Raw genomic sequence first — 25,790 nt, forward strand, 5'->3', positions numbered from 1 at the left:
TTGGTCTTCGTTGAAAATATGCGAAGACGCACTCATGAAAATAGGCCTGGCCGTGTCCCTGGAAATCCGTTCGATATACCGCCTAAGATTCGTTTATATGTGCTTTTCTTTATCCGTGTTACGTCTGATTACGTATGTGCATTGTCATATAACGAAGTTTATTCGAAAATCAACATTTCATAGCTTGTTCAAGTTTTGCAGTAATGTCATGTACTTTGAAATGAGCTGAAGGGTACGTATACAGACGTACATTATGTTGTCTTTGCAACCACAGCATACCCGTAGAAAAGCTGTTAATGTAGTCTGATACTTGCAAACTTGAATTCCTGTGTGTGAATCAGTTACGAAATAGCGAACAGTGCAAGGAGTAAACGTGGTGCGTATTGGTCACTGAATACGATGTGTGCAGTGATCCATTTTTTAAAAATATATTAAGTAGGCCTAACCTTGCAAATCAAGCGCAGTATGTTAAGAGCACAACGCTAGCAAAGCAAGCACCCGGAAGACTTTTACTGCAGATCAGAAACATTACTAGCATAGCTAGCTGAATTTCTCACTGGATTTCTGGTATACTTTTACCAAGTATGGAGGCTCTTTTGCAGTAAAATACTTGAATCTATTTGTGAAAAATACTTCAATAAACAATGTCTCCTTGAAATGACATCACAAAAACAAGATCCTCATTATATGTCTGGAAAACATGGAAAACTTGTAATGGTTAAAAGTGCATTATACAGTGAGATTAGCCCCCAAAATCAAATAAGTTTCATACATTAAAGTAGGCAGTCCCACAAGCGCTATCAATTAAACTGTTCATCTCATAGGCCCTGTAATGAATGTGTTGCTACCATTGCCGTTTATGTCCAGCGACACCTTTATTGTAATAGCAGGGGTTTTTTACCCCGACATGCTCCCTGTAGTGTGCCTGTAGCCTGTAGCGACAATCTCAGCCTATACTTCCCCTAATGACAGCGGAACAAACATGACGTAAACATGCTTCCCGTCTCTCCAAGGATCCATTACCTTTTCCCGGAGTACGGTACTTAGTATTATAGTCCATCTCTCTTGAATTGCGTCGTCGGAAAGGTGAATGTGACCAGTGCGTTTGCCCATTGGTAATTACCATGTGTGTCTGTCAGATCTTTTTGGTCTTCCTACTCATCCTGAGCAAGAAAACTTCTATCCGGAATTTGACAGTTGTCATCCCGGTCCCCTTGGGACACGAGACCTGAGCCGCTGAGCCTCATCCATTTGGCATCACTGTGTGCCCAAGCGTGGTTCATGATATTCCAAAATTGTGGGGAAGTTTTTCTTTGTCTTAGGCTGAGCCCATATGCAAGTGTGTCCAAACAGATTACCCGAGTGATGGTGACTTGCAAGATTGTCAGACAGAATCTGACAGCGCCTAAATGGCTCTCGTTAAAAATATAGAAGCTCTTTGTTTCTTGAGAACACGAACACTGCCAATCTGCTGGTCTACCGCAAAGTAAATAAAACAATTTAATAAAATTCCCCCGATTTCTGTGTGCTGCTTATTAAAATAATTAATCCTGTGATGCGGCTCGCTGAATCTCACAGTGTGTATTCACCATCTGTTACTGCGATTATAATAAGCCTTTTGAGAGTTGAATTTGAGTAAAATCTGGTACACTGACTTATCTAATGGCTCATAAACATAACAATTTGGATTTTCCAGACTAAAGAAACTGTTGCTGTACCTCTTGGTTCGGGGTAAGCTTTTGCATAGCGACCACCATCTCTGGAATGGACTGGTTCCTTTGTGCCCTTTTTATCCATTGAAAACAGTGTATTGGTTCAAGGCGTATCTTATGTAACTAAGCAAAAGCTTGCCTCAATCACGAGGTGTAGCAACAGTGTCTTCAGTGTGGAGAATTCAAATTGTTATGTGCACAGGAACTTTATAAGCTCAGTGTACCAGATTTTGTTCAAATTCAACTCGCAAAAGGTTTGTTCTGTAACTCCAGACGAGAGGACACGCCATACTCTCTGACAAACTGGAGGATCGTGCAGTATTGGTCAGTCATAATTATAATCCTATAGACGTTTTGTTGTCTGTATGAAGACCTTACAATACGTCCGTTGCTTTTCTAATATATGATTTTTCTCTATTTCGTTACTGACCTTTTCTTGGCTTGTTTATAGGCTCTCGCCTTTGCTTGGAATGCACCTGCGCAAACCCGTGACTCAGTACTCCTGCAATTACGCACCATGCAGTGCTTATCCGTCCACTTCCGTGCAAACGAGCGGAACAGAACAAATTGCGAGCACCATTTTCTGGGAAAAATAAATTGTATATGCAGCGTGGCATGCATTAATAATAACATTTGAATATTTACCAGGTTGCAAAATTCGTTGCATGTGGTGGACCCCCGACATGGCTCCAAAAATAATTTTCGTTATTTATTCAGAGTATAGCCATGGATATCACGGCAAAAATCTATGGCGACTTCACAATTATGCATGAAATGCCACATTCAAAGGTGCCTGCACTCAGCGTGATCTATTATTGTGCGATGAAAAAGTCTGAGTTACAAATGCGTATGTCGGTCATCAAAGTTGGAGCGGTCTTTTTTGTATGACATTAAAAGATTTCTTCCCGGTAATTCATTTTACAGGAAGTCTCCCAAGAATGCTGATAATGTCCCCAGAGCTCGGGAACAAAAATGCATTTATTACGGCACTGTCCGTAAAAATAACGTGTCGAACCTTGTGCTTGATTTTGCTGTTGTAGTTTTTGTTTTTGAATAAGCGCAGGGGCCTGAGGTTATTTGCTTGGTTTGCTGAAATGCTGGCGACAGTTGCATGCAGGACGAACTTTAAGATCAGTACTTGATTAATTTCCAAGCATCAAATCTACAGAGTGCTGTGTGTAGCCAAGCGTTCTCATTCCTCCAAGCTGTAGCTTATTCATGATCAGCACCCGCCATATTGTAGCCATGGCACTACCCGTTGAACACCTCCAGGCTCTAGACATGACGTTCCACATAGATGAGCCATCGCTAAGCTATGGTTGTCTCCTCCAGTTCTTAATTGAAACATAACTGTCATTAAATTGCTGCAAAATATTGTTGGAAGGTGTAATTCATTTTATAGAGGAAGTGCGATAGCGGTCTTTGAACCACAAATAGCGAATAACCTTACAGATAGGCCCTAATAATCGCTAGCTCTGAAATAGATTCAGCGGCGTGTTTACTTTTTAATTTAAACTGGTCTGTTCTACACACTCGAAAATGTAAGAGTTTCTATACACTTTATCCCAGTATTTGTCGGTGTTTCGGTGTCAGATTTTGATGTACCTCTCCCAGAAATTTAAGCCGTGAAGAGACACGTTTACGTCACAGGGCTGTTGCCATGAAGGCAACCTAGTCATACCTTGAATTTATTCATTACCTCACAGATTGACAAAGGGGACGATTTTAAAAATTTGATGCCTAAATATTCGCGGACGGCGATAACCGCTGATGAATGATGTACGCTTCTTTACATTTTTCATTCTTAATCTGTACGGGCCGCTTCCAGCCCGTGTGGTGTTCACTGGCAGTGTTGTAATCTGGAATTCAAGACCGATACTGGTCATTCACAGCTGCCAGTGTTTACGTTTCTTCTCGTTTACTTCACCTCGAGATGGTGGACTCTTGCCCGATTTGGCGTGTTAGGCCGTGGTATGGCGAATCCATCCCTTTTAATGACTGTAGGCTGTGTGAAGTGATCGCTCATCAGCACTACCACAAGGCATGTCCTAATGAGGTGCTGAGAGTGTGATTTTTCGATTCTTGTGTGGCCGATGTGAATTTTGAAAACCACTGCATAAAGTAGCCCCAACCTGTTGTATTTATCTTGTGTTCATGAAATGCCATGATCTTTGGTTTAAACCACGGTACATGCACATGAGTATTTGAATTTCGCTGCTAATGATGCCATACCTGTTAATGTAGACCTAGGGGAAGGTTTGACCCGACATAACTATAAAGGGCACCAGCAGTGAAAGCTGGAGAGGCCATTAAATGATAAAAACTGTCGAAGCAAAATTCACAATAAATTTAATAACGAAACCCGAATTCAACTTACCAAAACCCAATTCTCGCGCGCTTTCTTGAGTATATAGGACTCGAGCCCTCGAGCTTCTACGCTAGTTTTGTACATGAGTTTGTGAATAAAAAAATTGTCTTCGTCTCTAATAGACATGCACAAACTTAATGCGCGACGATAAATGTGAGTGGTACTCAAAGCAGTCGATATATCAACAAAATAATTATCATACCAAGGAAATTCAAAATAAGAAATATTTTGGGAATTTTTGTGACAATCAGACTCTAACCCCTTACCCTTGTCGCTTAAAAGTCAGGGGTTTCCCATATCGATGTGTCACAGCAACCATTTCCATTGTATTCAAAATCATCTCCCACCACTTTGCCTCGGCATCATTATTTCAAGAGCCGTCTGTGATCTCATTTGCAGAACTTTCACGTTCACCGACAATTGACCCTTGTTTATCGGCGCCTGTAGCGCTCCCAGCAGCGGTGAAAGAGGGGGGGGGTCACAGCAACCGAATGATGAAAAACCTAGATCTGACTAGATATGGAACGTATGTTAAAGTGTCGCACCCATTAATAACCCTAGTTAATATTTGGGATTTTAACCTAGAACTGGCTCGGAAAAGCAGGTCCGTCCACGGTTCATTTTAATCTGAAGCGGGGAGCATGAGTTGTATCCCCAGAGCATATCATGGCGTATCATAAACATTGATGTAACTTATTGCCAAAACTAAGTGTTTCATTTACTGTTTTCAGTTTCTCGAGGCTCTTTTTTAAAAGAGGCTTCCGATTGAAAGGGTTTTCATTTTAGGAATGAAAAAGTACTTCCGCAGCAACTTGAAATGCCGTGTACACACTCATTATAATCAGATCAAATACGTAGCGGGTTTTTTAAGTTCCTAACAGATTCTAAAGGTTGAAATCAGATTGACAATTTAAATTGGCCTGTTATAGAGACCTCTCTTTCTGTGTCACACGCTCATAATTTGCCTACCAGCAATCCTTAAACTGTGGTTGGCCTTCAGTGTAAAAGTAGACGAATAATTCACATTTTTCACTGCAAATTACGGAAATGAAACTATTTCTGTCAATTTACTTGACAATTCTCTTGACAGGTCATGGGCAAATGTACAATTTGAGGCAAACCTGAAACCCATACAAATAAATAGCAGAAAACTTGAATGAGTTTAGATCTAACCTCAATCATGAACGTGTATATAAAAATTGGAATAAAAAAGAATGCGCCAAATCGACGTCATAGTTTTCCCCCACATGAAGTTTTATAAATTATAGCCATAGTGTTAAGAAGTGTCATGCAGTTTATAATGCTGAAAGTGACATTTACCGATTTGGGTTACGAATCCATCCTGATTAGCCCTACGTGGCAAGATATATCTCGAAGAGAAGAGCGTATAGCTGTCACATTTAACCAACCTTCAAGGATTAATTTCATTGGGTTGAGGAAAACGTTCACAGTTTTTGTTCTGTGTGTGGAACCAATTTAAAGTGTGTATACCGTTTGGCTTTTCGCGCTTTTAGTTACATGCTCTTAAGTGCATTTTCGGTGATACGGTAGGGTTGCATTATTCCATACCAATGCCTGCATCCCAATCTCAAATAAAACAGTTAAAGCTGCTGATAAAACAGCATGAGTTAGGTTGTCTCGACTAAGTTTGCTTACATGCGATGTATGAAGTACCAGCGAGAAGTACCAACAGCATAGACACTGAAATACGCGGCTCAAAAACTAACAATCCATACAGCTGAGCAGTGAGTAACGGAGGCATTATAGGCGTAAGATCGAGTGCATTGAATTGGTTGACAAAATCATACCAAATCCCGGAAATCTTATGCTAATGAATGAATTCGTCAATTTGCTTGGCAGTTCACGTTCTTACTGTTTATTCTACAGGGTGCAGTACACCATGTCCTTCAGTTTCCAAACTGGCTTCTCGTGTTATTGATCGTGGCAAATCGCCGTGTTTGTTCAATAGTTCGCAAGGTAGTCAGTTCGTGACCGGTAATGCATTGGGTACTACTGCATCCTGTTAAGCCGCGCTAGTGCTTTTACGCTGTTTGTCTGCAGTTCACGCTGAATTGAGTTTCTATTTTCTAAATGATATACACGGTGTTTCCTTTGCATTCTACTCATAAGTGAACTTAGGCTCCATATCTTCTAGTTTTGTCAATAGTACACATACAGAACTGAATGATATACAGGTTATTTTAGTATTTGGTAAAAATTCTCGTAGTGGGGCTCGCTCCTTATTCATCACTTGCAATACTACATTACTTGGGGGCTTCCGCATAGCAGCACATAAGACACGATAGGAATATTTAATCCACATAGACGAATGACAGTACTGAATAACGTCGTTAATATAAGTCCACCGGTCACCAGCTTCCATTGGAAATGCAAGTATTGAGGAATGCTCTCCAATTTCAAACGAATGATCATTCGTACTTTCCTCTGGTCACGTTCTTACAAACAAGAGCAAGCCGGATCGCATTCAGCTCAGAGGCGTATCTATGACACTTCCCTTATGAGCAAAATCTACATCTCTCTAATCTGCAGCCTCCTTGGCCATGCAAGTGGGTTGCCTTGGACATGCTGTAATTAATTTCGGCGACTAAGCGTACTCTTTAAAGGTGTCGAAGCCTGACTAAACGGCATAGGGTTGAAGCAGGTTCCCCTTAACCAGGGTGACGCGTGTAAAACCGATACAGCGAATGAGAGATGAAGTGCTTAGGGCTACCTCCAAAAACCAAACGGTGGGCATTTCCTTGTACTTTGATACATTCGCCTCTGTCTGGATGATTATTTGTGTCTTTTGAAATCAAAAGGTTAGCGCAGAAAATTGGCGGTAAAGCATTAGCATCAAGGGGAATAACTATAGGAAACAATGTATATCCAAGAATTCTTTACCTGTAATATTTTGCCATAATGACTTGTTCTGAAGTGCCATCTTGAGAATTTGTCGCCATGTGCTCTTAGCACCTTCCAAGGTAACAGTCCGTGCACGTAACAAGTTAATGCACCTCCCCGGTATCCCATCATTAGCCCAAGAACCTGACTACCGGTCCCCATTTATTTGAATTTATCCAGCACAAACGTATGTGTTCCTTACAGCTCGGCCTTAGGTACGGCACGTAGACGCCATGTTTTAATCACTGTCTTGATCGAGCGGTTATTAGCGATGTTCTCGAATTTCACCCTGTCTCCTTCTTCCATCATAGAGCAAACACGTCGACGAAGCGTTGGCTGAAACAGTGTTTTTACAGATCTTAGAGTGTGTCTGGAAAAGCTTCATTCTTTCTGACAGGTTGTATAAAAATTTCTAAAAACATTTTCACCCGTTACTTTGATAAGTGTTGGATGAAATTGCTGTAGTTGACCTGCTCTCTTGGAAACAAAATAAACATCTCCAAGAAAAATTATCAAGAATAAATGTTTGCTTTGTCCCTGTGTTTGAAGTGTTGGAAGACATTGCGAACAGAATGTATCAGATTTGCTCAGTGGCATGTTATGCAAATTCTATGTAAATGATTGACTTGCTATTTGTGTGTGTGCTTGTATACTGAGTACGTTGATACAGAATAAATTCTTGAGTAAGCCAAACTCGTCAAAACTCAAATATATCTCAAATGCACACTGCTGCCGGATGTGTTCCTATCTCCGTCATGTTTCAATTGCTCGTCTATTTATATGAGCCTTCAGTAATATTTTGTATCCATTAACGGCAGGTTGTGACATCGCGGCAATAGTTGGATTCCGTTTGACAGATTAAAAGCACAGCGAGGCAAGCCGGCGGCCGTGTCGTGCACACGCTTTCAAAACAAAAGTTAGGGCAGTGCCAAGGCCTAAGTGTAACACACCGGTAATGGCTTGTGAATAAATGGCCCATAGGAGATTGAAATCTCGTTTTAATAGCTCAGATTTGCCTTTCGGTGGCATGAGACGGGTGCATGCAGTGGAACTGCGCTTGCATTGGGAGTCATTGTAAGACAACTGTGGGCATTGTCTGCGCAAACTCTTCAACACAGATATTTACTGCTCACATCTATAGTAGTATAAAAACGAAAACATTTAAGGACATCGACGTAAGAGGGCATCCTTGGCAAAGTTCCAGAGTACAATTTAATTACTGGTTGTAATTACGAAAAGCAAAGTAGGCCTATACCAAATTAATTTAGTAAATCAAGAAGCTTTTAGTTTTCAAAGTTTGGAGATATTGTCTGCAATATTTCTGGTGCCTGGGAAAAGTGCCCGTCTTGTTGGAACATCTTCAATTGGCAACCAGCTCAGTGGCCCCCAGAGATCACTCCAAGACAATTCATATCTGGCAGACGGTGTGAAAACATCCAAAACCCTACCTCTGGAACACAAACACCCGTCCCATGATTTTCCACCTGAGGTGAGCTAGCAAGCTGTGTGCTGCAATCCGGCTTATCGCGACAGCACTCTCAGGGTATTCTCCGGAGACATCCGAATTTGACAATGAGCTGCCTTTTGACACGTCCCGTGCTGAACTCCAGGCTACCCCAGAGGCAAGCCATTACTTTCAATCGCTGATCGTGACGTCACGTTTCCCACCAAAACTGTGAAACCAATTCTTGTGCGGTCTGCAACCTAATCCAGCAGGTCCATAACTCAGCAGCACAAACGTGCAGTGCAAATTGACCGTGCCACGCCGTGCTGAAATTAAATGCCCCCATGCTGGGACGCTTTTTGTGTTCCGTCTTCGTTCCCTGGTGGCTTTACCGCCGCTAACTGATCGGTATCATTCAAAAGGAATATTGGTGGCCGCGATTCCGATCGAAATCATCCAATGCAGCAGTAGCTAGAGAAACCTCCGGTGAAGATCCTTGTCATTATGTTACATTAGATGCATTTCCTGTACACGCTGAAGTTTGATAGGTTCGAAAAAATGTACCTCACTGCCAGGAAGAAAGGTCAGTTTAATTTAGAGTGTGAAGAGATTTGCCTGAAGAGAAGATTCAGGAGTGCTTTAATATGGTTCAGTGGAAAGTGCATTAGATATTTACCAATGCTGTATAGATTCTGGAATTTACTCAGCGATGAGTCAAACCCAGTGATAGCGTGGGTTAAAACGTCAGGAGTTCAGTCACGGTTTGGGAAGGAAAAGAAGTTTGTGGGAAAATCTGGATGATGATTTCGTTTAGGGGGTCTTGAGCGCCCTCATGGTTCTGTCCTGAATGAGATTGCTTATTTTTCATCTCACTTTCCACTGTTTTAACAGCTCCTGACGATGCATTAACAAAGGGGAAGGCACTTTCAGTGGCACTTCACTCCTCCGACACGCTATGTTTTTTGTTCATGGCAAAACCTAATTGGGGCAAAAATAGAACAGTACGTAAGCTCTTTTATCAGTGCGCAGTCAGCCCGGCTTCGACAGAGGGCGCCTGTTTCGTTTCACAGTCCAACAAAGACCAGTGTCAAGCGCCGTAGATAGAGTTGCGGCAAAGTGTCGCAGTTGATGGAACCCAAATGCGGATTATGATGCGCCATGGTGCCACTGCATATGCACAGTAGCCGCACGCTGTACTGTACACATATTTGTACAGCCATTTTAGTTCTAAACTCTTAAGTTGTCGCAGCTCTTTCTTTGCACGACTCTGATCGGTGTTGTTGAGCAGCACCACCGATTTACAAAAACATTGTGTATGTAGGCATCTGTAATTTCTTTGGATCTGAAGAGGGTCCGGTGCATGTCGCAGTGCTGTGGCTAGAGATAGAGAGTGCGCTTTTAATTATACTCTGCCTTGCTAATTTTGTCATGGTCGCGTTGAAGGCTGCAGCATCACCTGTGCTCTGTCGATGTACAATGCATGCAGACGTGTCATCTGTGTCACCCAAAACATTGGAACTCATGAGTCACAAGTAGAATGTATTGAGCTTTTCCATGTAGTCTTGTCATAGCTAATTTGGGGGAGAGTTTTTCTTTCACAGCTTTATGTGGCAACTGGAATGCAAATAGCGTTTTGGGGGTTTAGCAAGCACAATAGGAGAGCACTATTTAGTTTAGGTAAAATCTTTTGTGTTTACCCACTTCAAATAGCTCCCTCCTATTACATCTGCTATGCTTCAACAAATCTAATTGGATCTCTCTGGGAGTAGCAGGCAGATGTACTTTTTGGTCAATATTTCATAATTTAGGCGGTGTTACCACAACTGTCATTGAGAACGCTTGTTACATGCATCTCGAAATTTTGTTGTGTGTAGTTTCACGTATAGCGTTTGCAAACAATTTTGTTAAATGCATCAGCTGAGGATTCATCTCATGATCAAGTTGAAAAGATGCAACATAAAGCAGAAAAGAGTTTATGTTGAGGCCAGTGATTTAGATAATTACATTTTAAACTTTGCGCAGTCAGTGTCCAGCTTTTGCCCCATAATTTGTCCGGCGCCCGCTGTTGAGCAAGGGCAACGTTTACTCCAATTCCTTTCCTTTGCATCAAACACAGACAAAAGTACAGTTTATACTTTTATTCACCGTAATAAATCTCCGCTCTTTATTAATATACAACAGCGGATCGTCGGGGCAATTTATCTCGTTGAACGTGTTTCATTCATGGCGCCCTCTGTTGGCTCCATTCAGCATTTGAGAAAGGAAGGGCATTGAATCCAACGTAGGGAGATCGTTTTGATAGCCTCCATTGCTGCGTCCCTACGCTGATGTCATGCCACGGGTTTTCGAGAGGCCATAGAGAAAACGTGACTGGGCATGGAAGGATAGAAGATGGTTTAACTTAGAGAGCACGTTTTGCTTACAGGTCTAGCTCTGCTTCGAAAGGCTCTGTGTGTCTCATTTGGATAGGGTTCTTATTTCTTTGCAACACTTATTATATTGTGTCAGATACACAGAGCCGTACCATGTAAGTCACTCAACGATTTGCATCTTCCTGTGAGTTAAATCTCTACTCGGTTATTGAGGGGCACAGGAGCGGTGTTTTCATGTGTAATCGTTGTGTGCTCAACAGTACTGACGGCAAAAGAATCACACCAAAAAAATCGTTTTCATAGGGTTACCTGTGACAGAATTCCATGACTTCTAATAGATTTTCGCTCTCAAAAACCTAGGATGAAGACTTTTCAGTAGTACATACCATTTGACAATATCCTTGCTATGCTCGTGAATTGTGAAGATGGATGATCCATTCTTGGGCATATAATTTCGTAACTTACCAGCAGATTAGCAATTAGAAGTTGCGAAGTGATGGCAGATAGCGAGACATACAATGGGATCCGAGTTACCAAAGAATCCACTCACACGTGCCCGGCGAGTGTTTCTTTCATTACTGGCTTGCTATGGTATCGTCCCTGGATTAGCTTACTTTGACGTGTACAAACTTCTCACCACTTCAGCATCGACGATCCTTGCCCTTTTCTGCCGCAGCGAAAACGATAAGTTTTTCTCCTTCGTTAATTTCCGGCTGAGTAATAATTACTTATTTTGATGCTAAGACCAAAATTGGAAACAGTCCATCTGTGAAGCAGCCCTGTGACGCTGATATTAGCAGTGAGAAGACATTTTTCCAATTAAACGGTGTGTGCGGAGAAATTGCTTGCTTTTTTATTTGATGTCACCATTTGCACGACGTACACTGCAAATGGGTTCACCAAAACTTCCTGTATTTTCCTTACTGTGGCATGGCTGATTATCGTAACTCCAAAGCACAAAGTGAATTACCTTAGCCGGTGTGAAATCTATATCATCCGCGAACACTCGACTCCTGGGGCTTTTTATTTCATAAGATACAGGTAAAGACTTTTCTGACTGTCAAAATAGGCTTGACCAGCGGAGAGCTGATCGAGGGGACAGATACCCACGTTGAATCTTTAATAACTTAAGTACTTTTCAATTTGTGGCGAGGCATTTGGTTTGATAGCATTCGGCGTTAACGTAGGATTGTCAGGGTCCTGCCGGCAGCAGATGAACGCTGTCTCGTGGCGGGGAGCAGTGTTGGTAATCTTACGTGAACTCCCTCAGGATGGGCCCAAGGTGTCATCCAAAGAAATCATGAAGACTTTGTAGGACGTCAATTTGTTTCAGAGCTTTTGCACAATTGAACGTTCTTGGAATATCGGGGTAGTAGGATACCCCGATCGAAGCCGCCTTCAGGCAACACTGTTGGAACACATTGAGGTAAAGTACGTTTGCAGTTATTACAAAAGAGGTTGCTGTAAATTTGATATTGGAAATAACTTATATCCCTAAATACTGGATTTTGAATGTAGAGCAAATGCCGTGTATTTTGTTTTGTTTTGAGCCGGTTTGGTTTGGTTTACCGAATCTATCATATAATCGGCGTCTTTTACTCCCTCAGCCCAGAACACACCAACCGATCACCGGAAAGATACCAACTGGCAACTTTCCCGTGCCTGATGTGTGACTGTCTTATTCTTTTCTGATGCTTATCTACTGTTATCCGCCAACAGTGTCAGCGGCAGTGGCTATTGCAAAATGTCACTAAATGACACACATTGCATTTGGATCCCCGTGGGGTGTGATCTCTCAGTGCCTGGCGGATGGTTATTTTTGCGAAAAGCACTCTGATCTGGAAAGGATTTGGAGTGTTTTTGTTCACGCTTGAAAAGTACGAGCCGCTCAGCGGAAAACTTTGGCCTGCGATCTGATGGGCATTTTGGTTGATGTTGTGGAAGGTCTTTACACGATAAAAATCAGCGTTTCGGCGTAAGAGCTACGTGCTGTTTGTACCATGGTGTCCACTGACTGTGCATGAACCAGCAGCTCATGTACTTAAGTCTTTGAACATCCATTATCATTCCTTGCAGTGAACAGCAATCGTTGGTACCATTTCCCCATCATGCCCAAGCACATAAATTTGATTTGGTACAGATGTCCGTTCACGCGAAGGCAGTTATGTAGTACATATACAAGTGGCTTTCCTGTTAGAGATGCCAGCTCTATTTGATAAGAATACAGGAAGGTAGGAATGTGGATGACGTCATGAGGCGGCATTGGTAATTGTACACCGAAGTCTCATGTCCTACTGATAAGATTGGAAATTAAATTCCACTAATATCCAAACATACTGTGTAGGATGTCTTATCAAGACTTAAATTTGGTCCTAAAGTTATGATGACGTAATTTGATTTTATTCCGTTGTTGTTTTGACTAAACGTTTGTGATCTAGATTATAATGTTTTTGTAAAAGGCGTTAAAAATGATTGAAGAACACCATTTTCTCGCGTAAAATCCATTAATTCAGTGGAATTGCTCAGAATCTTTCTTTTTTTAATTAAACGGCATTGGTCACCGTCTCAATTAAAAGAAATTAATTAAAAGAAATTAAAAGAAAAAATATGAAACAGAACTTACTGTTTGCAGTGCTGTCGCAAGATAATGGTGACATGTTCAAATTATATACAATCAAAAAGCATCAGCCAGGTCTTGGTGGGAAATGCTCAGCTGGATGATATGGTGGACGTTGTTTGCCCAAGACAGGCCTATCAATTACTGTTAACTTTGGTCTGCCAATTCGACCTTGCTAATATCTGTAAAAAATTATGATTTTTTTTTCAGGATTACGAAAGTTGTGTTGTGAAAGTTCAAATGTTTAAATAACATTCTGCTGTTTGCACAAAAAATACACAATGAACTCGGTCTCGCTTACTTATGAAAAAAGCCAAGTATGTCAGTTCATCTTCCCTCTGGAACTTTGATCTTAGCAGTAACACGTTATTATTAAGCTTTAATTCCCACCCTTTCCAGAGAAATATGAAATCAAGCAAAAATGTATTGAAAAAGTGAAAATTGAAATTGAGAAATACCCAATGTACTCCTCTTTGTAAAATTGCATGTGCTTCATTTACTACTACTACTACTACTCCTTTTTTGACACTGTTATATTTTTTGACAGTGCCAATTCTTAATATACTTCTACTTTCGTAGCCTATTCCTTTCTGTAATTACAGTATGCAATATACTGTAACTTATTTGACATTGCATGTAATCATTATCCTCGTTTGACATTGCCCGTCCTTAATGTCATTCCTTTTGACTTTGCAACAGTCATGTACTCCTTTTTGTCATAGCATGCACCTATGCACTGTTCCTTTTTGGCACGGAGATCAAACGCATAATTTCTGTTTTCTAAGATATGCCAAAGTTACAAATGTCGTGATGGCAAAAATTAGATGCACATATATTACGTGCAGTTGGTGATTTGTACAACATAATAAAAGACATAATGTGGACCGTAAAAAGTGCAATCCGCACGCGGTTGTATATCGTCCTGTACACACAAATTGCCAAGGAAAAAGCTGTAACATCAAGTCATGATCAGAATTTACTGTTGTTTATACAGTATGATTGGGTTCATTTGAAATTGCTGAGCTTTTATCGCAACACACCCTGCACTGTTTTCTCGATAAGCACAAGACTCATGTACCATTTTAAATTCAAATCCAGTCTTCTCATATTTCTGAAGTGCTGAATATTAGCGATGTTGCAGGGAGATTGAAATGAATGTGTAGCCAGACATAAAAGTTCGTTGCCCTCCCAAGCCCGCGCGTGATCAGCTAGCTTCACTGCAGTATTGGTACTCCAAACCAAAACAGCGACGAGGCAGTAATGATTTTCTGAAATGAACGTGCGCGTGCCTGTACAATGACGGTAAGAAAATAGCCTTGTTTACGGGTTCCCGTATTAAATTTACTTGTAAAAAGACTGCGTGCATAATAAAACTCCGACAAAGAGATTTGATGAAGTGAATACATTCATTATTCAAAATACAGTAAAAATGACGCTGACTACAGCACAGGCTGCAGAGCTAAATATTGACTCAAATTCAGGCGTTGATAACAAACAAAGCTACCGAGACACAAAGGCGGGTAACGTATGTCTGGAAACAGAAAAGTTAATGAGAAACAAGTGATCAACCATAATGTGGTCAGTTTGTGATGTTGTACTACTTTGAATAGTGTTCGGTTTAATCGCTGGGCTGCTGATAGCTACAGAATCGTATACACGAATATCCAATGACACGTGATTAGATTGTAAGCGTGGAAGTCATTTCATGGTTCATTTGGCAGGGTGAAACCTCGCAATCTGTTCCCTTATTCTGACTTCAATGCGGTTATTTTTAATGTACATATGAATGAGAGATGCTCACTCAATAAGTCATATTAATTTCTGATGCACTCAACTTTCACTATTTCCCGGACGGTAGCACGCATTTGCACATGACAGTATTGCTTCCCCGTAGAATTTTCCTATGTTTAGAATGAAATGCCTTTGAAGAAGGGTTAGCCCATTTCGGTGGAGTGGTTCCAAGAATGAAACTCCAACCTTCGCGATGACGATACGGTAACTTCAGATGAACAAAAGGCCCGGCACCAGTCTAGTTGTCTAAATAACTGCTATTCACTGAATTTACGTGTGTTCACGTTAAACTTTTCAGTCAAATTTTATAATACCAGCAACGTCAGCAGGTTCTCACGAGATAACTTACAAAAGAAATAGCCAGCGTCGTTGACTCATTGAACCCCTCGTGTTGTCAGCACTCTCCGTTGCTGCATTTAACAGTCGTCTTTCTGAAATCGCGTGTAAAAATCGTACCACATGTATTTTCTGTTTTCTGAAGTTTCCGTTTCAATTTGGGCGAGGATTTATGATTCACTTTCCTCTGGGGTCTGCGAGAGTTCGGTACTCAGAGCATTCCGAGCCAAATTGAATTTTGTGTCTCCTGGCGATGGGCCTCAGGTGCCTTGGTCAGAGTTGTTCTGTCTAATTTGTTTCTTCGCCTTGAACTGCACTAGTAGTAGGCTTATGGCATTTAATATTTTCCACAAAAAAAAAATTGGATAAAACACTGGTTTCACGAAAAGTGCAGTTGACTTCATTGTCTTCATTATAGGCTCGGGCGTCTAGGGTTTCTTGGTGTTGTCGATGGAGAAGTTGTTCAGGGCATTGGGAAGAAGGAGTGAATTTCACACAAGGAATAACATTGCGATCATAAAGTCGTGAGTATTTGGAAATGTACTGCATTTGTGAACTTGTAGATGTCCTGCTGAATATTATTGTGAAAGGTGGAGAGCACACGTGAGAAAATATGCAAACGAGTTATTAGCGCCTGCAGCGATGCGTGACGGCACATGAGGGAGTGATATGGAAATTTAAAGGTCGTAGCTTGTGTGCAATAGTCTCCCTTTCACCTTGTGGATGCCCGCCTAACATAAATTATGTTGATAAGATTTTCCATGCCTGCTGTGTGCACACACGTTGACGTGGACTTGGTAGTCACGTGCCCCGTGATGTCGTCCGTCGACGGTTAGTTTCAATTTGTCACGCTTCCACGCCGGGGCACGCGGTGTATCCAACCGGCAGGCTCTGCAGGTGCCAATGTGAGTCGTATCATTATCTGGATCTTGCGGTTGTATCTACCTGGGAGTCTGTAGATCACCCAATGCCGTGAAGGAGAGCGAAACAGTACAGTTTACATTCGACACGCGTGATATGTTTATCCGGATGACAAGTGGGCATTCCGTTGATCGAGAAGTCAGGTGTCTGTGTGCTCTCCCCGCAGACTAAAGTCAAACACTCTCCCGTCGTAACTGGACAACAAAATTATGGACTGCAACCTTCACATGCCTCTCTGGTAATCGCACTAATTCATTTAAGGCCCTCTCCTTAAGGAAGGCCTTATTGGTGCGTGCCGCAACCGTGTTGATTACAGACGAGCTCTACCGCCTTAGACTCCGAGAGCAGCGCTATTTATACTTCTCATGAGATGCATGAAATGGAAATCATGCACGTGCATTGAAAGTAGGAGGGTAGAACCTGTGGGCTAACCGGATAATGTGTGGTTTACATTACGGGAGTTCATTGCCGCAACATCCGGACAACGGGGATCAGTGAAGAGGATCCTGCACTTAAAACCATCGACCAGTCCGGGGGAAACAAGAGTGTACGGTGCTATCGTAGACGGTGACAGCCCACCATAGACATGGCGGCCTCTCCCTCTCCTCACCAGACCCCTCCAGCTCGGCAAAAGGGATTCCTAGACGCGGACTCTTCCTACGATCCGCGGGGCCAGGTCTTGACCCGTAAGGCTGGCTCCTTCAAGATCCCCTCCAACCGAAAGACGGGACTACCTACCATAAAAGAGACTCTACGACCGGTGCTGTCAGACCCTACCTCTATTGGTCGATGCGGGTATGTAAGTAGAGAGTCGTATACGAGAAAGTAGGTAATGATTGTATTGATATGCAGATGCTTCAATACATATAGCTATTAATATTTGACTATTTGAACAAAATACCCCTCCAGATATATGTGAAATGGTACATGAAATTGTCATCTTTCTCTGTACGCCATGGTACACTCATTGTTTTTTCATCCCGTCAGTACAAGTATTTTCTATTTCACATCAGGAAAGGACAGAGAAGTAGATTTATGTTGCCGATTGGGTGGCAGATTTTGTTATTCAGTAGGAAACAGTTACACGTGCCCTTAGGGCATTAAGTTCTAAATATTATCGTCTGTTTGCAAGACGGCAAATTAATTTCCCGACGAAGTGGGAAAAATTTCGCTCGAATTACCAGTGAGACGCTTCTTTAACGAATCAACGAGCTGGAGAGCATCGTTCAACTTTTTTGCACGAACTAAACCGTATCAGTAAACCACTTGAAAAGTATTCCAAATCTGCGAATTCCCAAATAGTTATTTATTAAATAAAGCATGAAAATAAATATTTCATTGATAACCCGAGACTATGGAATACTACCAAGTCTGATACCCCCAACGTCTTGTATCCTCGTGTCTGGCGGGCAAAGTGTTTACACGATCATCCCGCCGACGTGGACAAATGTTTGCTTCTGTAGTGAAACATTTCATGACGAAATTCCCATGGCAAACCTGTGCGTAGCTTTGTATGCTTCAACTGCACTTTCAAGCATTATGAACAGCCATGCTTTCCACACCGCATAAAATGAAACACATGAATATTTTTAAAATCTGTTCCTTTATAAGTACTGAGAGAAACTTTATATTCCATTATATTTGTTAACTAAAATATGCGTAGGTTTTTTTAAGTTAATCAGAAATGGGCTCAAAGAACCTGGAATTTAAATCATGTGCTTGTTAAGTGAGATTTATTGAAGCAAGAACACGGGATGTGAAAACGTCCAATAATTTTTCAGTTAAAAAAAACCTTCACAATTCAAAGAAGTGAAGAGGCTAGCTAATTTACACATCTTGATAATTACCTTCCCTGAATACACTTGAAGTCCTCCTCCCTGGACGGCCGACCTTAGTCGCACGACTGCACAGGCCAGACCTTAATTGCGATACCGCATACACAGACACGTCAGGTTGACTGACAGCGACCCAGCCAATGAAACAATTTATATGCATGATTGCAACTGCAGACATGTATCTTGTCAATGTGTCCAGCTATACAAAGAAACTCTCAATTAACAGCTTGTATATTTGCTCAGAAAAGGAAAAAACCATGATAGGACTTGATTACGATTTCATGGAATTTTCGAAATGTATGAGATTGTCAAAAGCACTTGGTTTTTTATGCATGTTTGGTTCTTGGCTTCGGTCATTGTGTTTTAAATTTATTAACCTGTTTGTCAAATTACTGACGTTTTGTCTTAAAATGTTTCTTCTAGTGTATTTCTCCTGGTTCCTACAGATTGGTTCCTGTATATGAGAAGACTTTTTCTTTGGTTTTTGACAAGCTATTTTCGTATGTAATCTGTTACCTAGACTAATTGGATGAGTGATAGTTGCCTTCAGCAAACCTCTTTACGTTAGTCAAATTGTGGACTTTTACGCACTTGTTTCTATCAAGATATTTAATCAATTGAATATAGATGTATATATGTGTTATGCATGGTGCGTAATGAGACTGTTCGTGACTGTAGGTTGCACTTATGGAGGCATTCATCACTGATGATCAGTCAGTTTTTCTGCACCTGTATGACCTATTTGCCGGAACAGATGCCCCCTAAAGGCAAGTTTTAAGAGAGGAATATGATATTTACAATATACTCAGTGTCCAGCTAGTTGCAGAGCTCAGTGCTCTTATACAGCAGTCTGTTAAACAGGGGTTGTACTGGTTACAATATTGCACTTCTTGTTGCCAACTTTCAGTCGTCGATTTACTAGAGCATTATTATATGGAAATATTTACGTGGAGCTGTTATCCCCCGCACCAAAGCATTTCCCACAGACTGCGATAATGTACCATGACGTGCCTGTAGCAAGCCTGGCCGTATAGATCGCATTATCCTCACCTCAGTCCGCCATGTCGGCTTGTTTTGTGAAATACTAATCTTACAGGTGTTGATCTAGTGGGGCATTCTATGAGTGATCGATGGACTGTACATCTACCAAGGAGAGACCTTCGCTTGACACTGTTGGTTTACGGTCGCTGTGCTGTCGCTTCGGATTGGAGTGCAACGGAGCTTGCATAGCCCCATGGACGTGCAGTATCGGTTCTCCGTCCTCAGTTTTCTAGTTACCCCCACCTATTAAAGCATGAGATAACGTCATAGCATGCGTGTTGTGGTTATGGATCTTTTGATCAATCCTCCTCAAATTCATTTGACACAAGTAAGCACAGTAGAATATCTGACGTGGTTCTGGCAGCATAGCATTATTTTGTCGGAACGATGGTTCTTAGAGGCATCAAGCATGCCAATATATAGTTTATTTGCTAATGCATATGAAAATCACTTGCTCGCCTTTAATGTCGCTGTTTGTGTCGGTATGCATTGATTTCACTGGCAGATTACGCAGATTGCAAAATGTGATCATTTCATTTGTTCCACAGCCACGTTAGTTCAAATTGGCTGGTTAATATTATTTCCCATCGTACGAAAGAATAAAAAGTGGTTTTAGCCATGTATTGGTGTTAATTCACACCCTGTGTGCAATCAGAGGGCCACATCCGACTGGGTGTAGTCCATTAACACCTAGGATATTTATCAACATCAACTTTGTACAGTGTGTAATCTCTATGAATGGTACTAGCATCTTTCTGAGGTCTGTCTGTGTATTCTAAAAGTTACTGCCGTCATTTCTTTCCTTTTCGACGAGAAATGTTGTGTTTGTTTGCTCTGTAACTAAATGACATTTAGTGTACGTCACCCCACTGAATTTGAGAACGCTTGGAAGAAGAGATTTGCCTTCCTCAGCACCTGAACGAGACAGTGGGGACCCTTAAAACTGCTGTGCGTATGGGAAACACCCCTCGGTGATAAACCATCGTTGGTTATTTTGTCTAGCATAGTACAAGCTTCGTGCCTGGCATGTCACATTTTTCAAGTATATGCGTATGTTACTTGAAATAGCCACAGAAAATGGTGATATATCCAACGAGTTTTTTTTTTTTGAGCCACACGTTTGCATACCCGCATTATTTCTGACGGTTTCCAATAAAAAAGTGGATTTGTCTTTGTGACGGTTGTGAGTTATCAAATTCAATAGATCTGTGTAAATGTGGACTTAGGGTTTGTTCAGGTGGTATTGTGTATCGACATGTGTGTTGCTATTTAACGTTGCGCATGGCAGAAAACAAATGAACCATCATGTTCATGCAAAAGCAGATAACTTCGTGCTGGGACATTTTTGATTAAGAGTGATTTGGTGAGACAGAGGCCTAAACCTTCGTACGAAACCAGAAAGGTGTTAGAGGTTGCTCCTGATTAGGACAGTATTTGACATCACAGGAATTTTGTTCATCTTTACAAGTTACTAGAACCCTGCAATTTACACCTTTAGCTTAACTGTTACCTTGTAATATTTATAATGTTTTCAGAAAACATGAAAAATAGAAGGGTTTACGGAAAGGTATAATGAGTTTGCGGTAGCACCATATGAAATATCTCTTGTATATCTCTTGAGTATGTGTGGTTCTGAAAAGAACCGGAGGGTACTCAACGTTTTGGACAGTAATACTCTGTTGTCAGAGACTGCAGGGATTGCAGTGCGACTATATGGTGTCTGGAGGCGGTGACGTGTGAAGAGAATGGTAACCCATGATCCACCTCAAAGGAAAAGGGTTATTATTAAAATTGTTTCATTGACTCAGTTGCACCTCAGTCATGTGATAATGCATGTCAATTGGGGCTGTTTCGAGACTACATGTCCTCTTCAGAGTTCAACCTGTTTCCCGCCTGAATACCAGCGCTCTCAGCACGTTAACGGACAGCCATCATGCCACCAAACCAATGTCACGCTTCCCTTCTTCCCTTCTTTTTTTCAATGCTGTCGTGTCGTTCATAACAAGGAGCTTCATGTTCATAAGGTCAGTGCTTGGGCATATAGGCCAGTCGCTGCATTGCTCGTTACCGGCCATCAGAGTAAAAAAAAGACAGCCATGAAAACTGCAGGGGTTTCATGACACGCTTGGCTGGTCTGTGTCGTCATTAACTATCCGTCGGCAGAGGGATGGGACAGTGACTTATAAGCAAGGCCTGTCGTATTTGGGGGGGGTAGTCTTCTATAGAGTGGCTTCGCGCGTCTGCGTTTCCTCAGATATAGGCTTCCCACCATTTAAATTGGGAAGTCATGCAACGCACTCACCGTGTGGCCGTTTCTATTATTAGTTCGGGAACTGTTTACATTGTTGGCTTGGATTGTTTGTGCTAATAAGGCAGTAGAAAGCAAGCAATTTTATTTGTATCTACGGGTTAAATACGTTTGGTTTTAGTCGTTAGCCCGCAGAGCTACATTGTACGGTGAAAAACAAATTGAAAAGGCGTTTAAAAGGATAAACGAACTGGATGTGTACCAATGAACGACGCACTTTCATAACTTGACATAAAATCAAAATAGTTGAAATGTTTTCACTTTACTAAGGTACCAAGTGTAGTTTGGTAAAGGATTGTTTTGTAGGAGCAGGAGCAGTTACCTTTTGAAATTTTTGGCTTGTTGGACGAAGTTTTCAAGCTCTGGGAAGTTACAGAGAAAGCCAGGACGATTTATCTCGGTATACATACATTTTTAATAGATTTTTAGAGACCAGTCCATCAGAATAATGGAGGTATTACTGTATCCAGTAGGCTTGCTCGTTTCGAAATAGCCGACTTGATCTGTTCTTTTTACCTAATACTCAGAAATAGATGAAAGTGGCAAACATGATACAGTACGGATTAATTGTCCGTCTGAAATATACAGGATTGGATTGATAATGTACTACCTGCAGATCATTACCAATAATGCTGAAGTTCTTGGATAAATATCTCAAATGTCACGACTGTCAACGTCATACGTATTGTGAACGGCTTGAAGTCATACCAGAGATATGGTCTGCACCCCCCCCCCAATCAGTGGCTTCCGTTGATGCCAGCGTGGCGGTGAATAAGCACTTGAGATTAAACGAGAACCTGAACTCGACCAGTTAAGCGCTTCTCCTTCTAACAGCATATCCTGTAACAGCATATATCCTTAATGGAACTGACCTGTAATGCATACAGACGTGGTTTAAAGAGCCACACGGCAGCCACCACATGTAGAAAGCATACACTTGCAAGTTTGCTCGTGCACAGAGAAGAAATCTGCTCACCGACTAGAGTATGTTGGGCGACCCATCGGTAAATGATAAAATGCTCTTCCAGAATATTCCAATGCATCTATCAAGACAAGAGGAAATGCCCACTCTCTGCTAAGCAAAAAAAAATTTATGGTTTGGGTTCGCAGGCGTTTAAGAGGTTGGAGTCCGAAAAAAAGTGTGAAAACGGTAAAGAGTGAGGAAAGGAGACGGTAAACATTAAGAAAAGGAGGCAATTGATTGTTTTCTGGAGAAGGCTCCAGAATTGACCCCCCCCCCTAGTTGTTGATGGTTGCCTCTCAGACACACCTTTGCACTTTCAACTTCCAAATCAACCAGCTTTGTGGTTTCTTTATTGCGAGACGATATTAAGCAAGATGCCAGAGAGAGATAGCCCGGAGACATATTCTTATGAAGAGATCAGGAGGATAATTTTACCACCTGCTGAGGTGGAAGGAGAGTCGGGTTCTTAACACAGAAGCACCCGTTGCTATTGATTCGATGACAGGTGGTGCTACGTAACCAGTAGCATAACCTAGGACCTAACATAAGGTTCTTCTGAATGTTCTCCATAATGCTCAGTGAAAAGTGAAACATGACGACAATGTAGGCCTATTTCAACCAAATACGTTCGATCCTATCTTAAAGGGGCTCTTAGGCCGTGTCCGAATTACTTGACTGTGGCTAGAAATTACGCAGGATCAAGTCTGTTGTGGCCGCATCCAGTTTCCATAAAGTTGTGTGCAATTTCAAGCCACAGTCAGGTGACTCGGACGCGGCCTTCGTGTAAACTCGGTGAACCGAGGTTTGGAGTTTTGCCCGAGTAATTCTTTGAACTTGTTAACTGGTGCATGGAAGTCCTTTTAATTACGCACGGAGTTAATCATTCTACCAAGACACTGGCAAAAGCTGCGTATGAAACTAAGTTATAAGCACTCCCTAGTTCATTAAAATTTGACCAGTAAATGGAGCCTGGGATATAATATATGTATATAATTTATGGAATTTACTAAATCCCTCTTGCAAAGCTTAAACTGTAGAGTAAGGACACTAATATGGCATAACCTAGAGACCGGAAATAAGTTGTTACGTATTACGTTTAACTATGAGAAGTCGGGACACTCTAAATTTAGGATAACCTGAATATGTCAGTGGTATCGATTGTCACGATTGTTAATTTTCGTTCAGGACAAATGTAATTGCAGTACACAAGTTAAATTATGAATAATGACCAGTGCAATCGCCTGCCCACTTTATGTTCGTAGTTGATATCTTGCCATTATTCCCAACTTCAAAGGAAAAGATTGAATAACGTGTTCATGTTTAGGCCTCTTTAAAGGACTGAGTTGTGGTCGTAATGTTGTGAATTGAGTCGCAGACCGTTATAGGGATGGCTGGGATTCGCAGACTAGTTTGAGGTTCTCAGTGCTACGTCATAGTGCATCCCATAATGGTGGTCCTACAGGTCCTTCTGCAGAGCTTGGCGATATTGGTTTGGTCCATGAACCGTTTTTTTCTCTGTTTTTATACGACCCATGTGTCCCAGCCATTGGCCGTTTTGTACACGTTCGAATGTCTGATAGTGTCTCTTTGCTTGACTCAAGCCGTTAAGCCCCCGCGTCTCTAGCATCTTGCAGTCCCTACACGTACTCTCCTGAAAAACAAGTGGGTCGCGTGCGTTGAAATCGAAGGGCCTAATTCATTCGATGAGGACTTGTTATGACATGAACAACACAATCCACGATACGGGAAAAGATGTTAAAACTGTACTAGGCAGAAAACATGCAACATCATAGTTAGTGCAGTGTCATCATAATAATACTTTGTAAGCATTTTTTTAAAGAATATTTCACACAGTAAGAGTAAAGCCATTTCCGCTGGCGCCATTTTTAACCCCTGACAGTTGAATGCTGTTCGTTACACGGCAGTCCCTGGTTGTGTACGTATGCGCAATATCACATAGATCAAAATGCATTACAGTTATCAGACATGCTGCAGCCGCATCAATTGTTGGCTGGCTTTGTCCGTCTGGTCTGACTGATTACTTGCTTTGAATCGTCCATCATCCATAAATGCTTTTTGCTGTTAGTCCATTAAATATGAAACTCCATAGTCGAATGAGTAGGCTCTGTCTTTGTGCCAGAATTTGCTATTATCTCCACCATTGTGGCCCACGTATACAATTCAGTGGGACATTCTATGTATGTTCCTTCATCGGGAAGCACAAGAAATGCAGCTTCCTTGCATGAACTCGTAGAAATGAAATATTAATAGCATATTGTGCAGGAGTCATTTCAAATCCAGGAGAATAAAGTCAAGAAATCTGTAAATATAAAACCCAGCTAGACAGAATCATTATATTCATGTCACGAGTTTTATATTTGTGGTAGGTATCACTGCATTCGTGTGACCTTTTCGTATGCATCTTAATGTTGCTCATATATTTTCTTAAATCCATCGGTCAAAAGGTGGCTAACGTCGTTTCAACCCGTCTGCAGGGAGATTCGACAAGCGCCACCACAAACCGTTATATAGTTCAGGCAACTGTATGCATTGCCATTCCATTCTGGCCTTGCCTTTTTTACGTGGTCTTTCTTCAGTCGCTAACACTGACAGACTGAGACAGAGCATTTGAGGGGAAAAATGATGAAAACTTCCCTGAAATCCCTGCCACTTCAATCAAAACTTTCTTGCATGTTCTGTGGGGGACATTTTGACGAACAGCGGTAGTGTGTTGTTAATCTTAGTTATTAGACTGAGCAGTCAGATGATAATGGACCCACATCTAAAGCAGATAAGATTCCAAATTATGAGGTATAGCCATTTTTCACAGTATACAAATCCATTTATGCATAATTAAATTGAAAAATCACTGCTGTTCTTTTGACAAGTCCTGAGTGCTATATGAACTTATTCACTATTTGCCAACTGTCCATGCATTTTATACTATGTTCCCACTTAATCGTGGCAACTTCAGACTAATACCAGAAAATGTGAAAGCAAAAAGCTTCAGTAGTGAGTTTGTTGTTTTGGCTCAGGTCAAAAAGATCAAGTCTTACATACTTACAGGGGATTCATTTGTAATATGCAGTCACTAGATTGACATTTAAATGTGATTCGCAGACAGGTAACGACATGAAAAAGCCGACCGTGAACGGAAGTGATTTGGCAGGTTCGGTTTTT

The 25,790-nt window shown here is 41.4% G+C and overlaps 1 protein-coding gene across 7 annotated transcripts in view; it reads left to right on the plus strand.

Moving 5' to 3' along the window:
- The window catches only part of garnl3 (GTPase activating Rap/RanGAP domain like 3), a 151,908-nt gene that overhangs the window by 71,508 nt on the left and 54,610 nt on the right, over nucleotides 1–25,790 (plus strand). The window contains exon 1 of one of the 7 annotated variants that reach the window (XM_022228591.2): nucleotides 16,481–17,257. The exons of the other annotated variants lie outside the window; for them this stretch is intronic. Within the exon in view, the coding sequence (XP_022084283.2) occupies nucleotides 17,049–17,257 (209 nt within the window). The 5' untranslated portion in view covers nucleotides 16,481–17,048. Of the gene's footprint in view, nucleotides 1–16,480; nucleotides 17,258–25,790 lie in introns of those variants that run through there. 7 annotated transcript variants of the gene reach the window in all.

The sequence above is a fragment of the Acanthaster planci genome, linkage group LG11 (assembly GCF_054643075.1).
Source record: "Acanthaster planci isolate LZ-2023a linkage group LG11, COTS_SCS, whole genome shotgun sequence".
Lineage (NCBI taxonomy): Eukaryota > Metazoa > Echinodermata > Asteroidea > Valvatida > Acanthasteridae > Acanthaster > Acanthaster planci.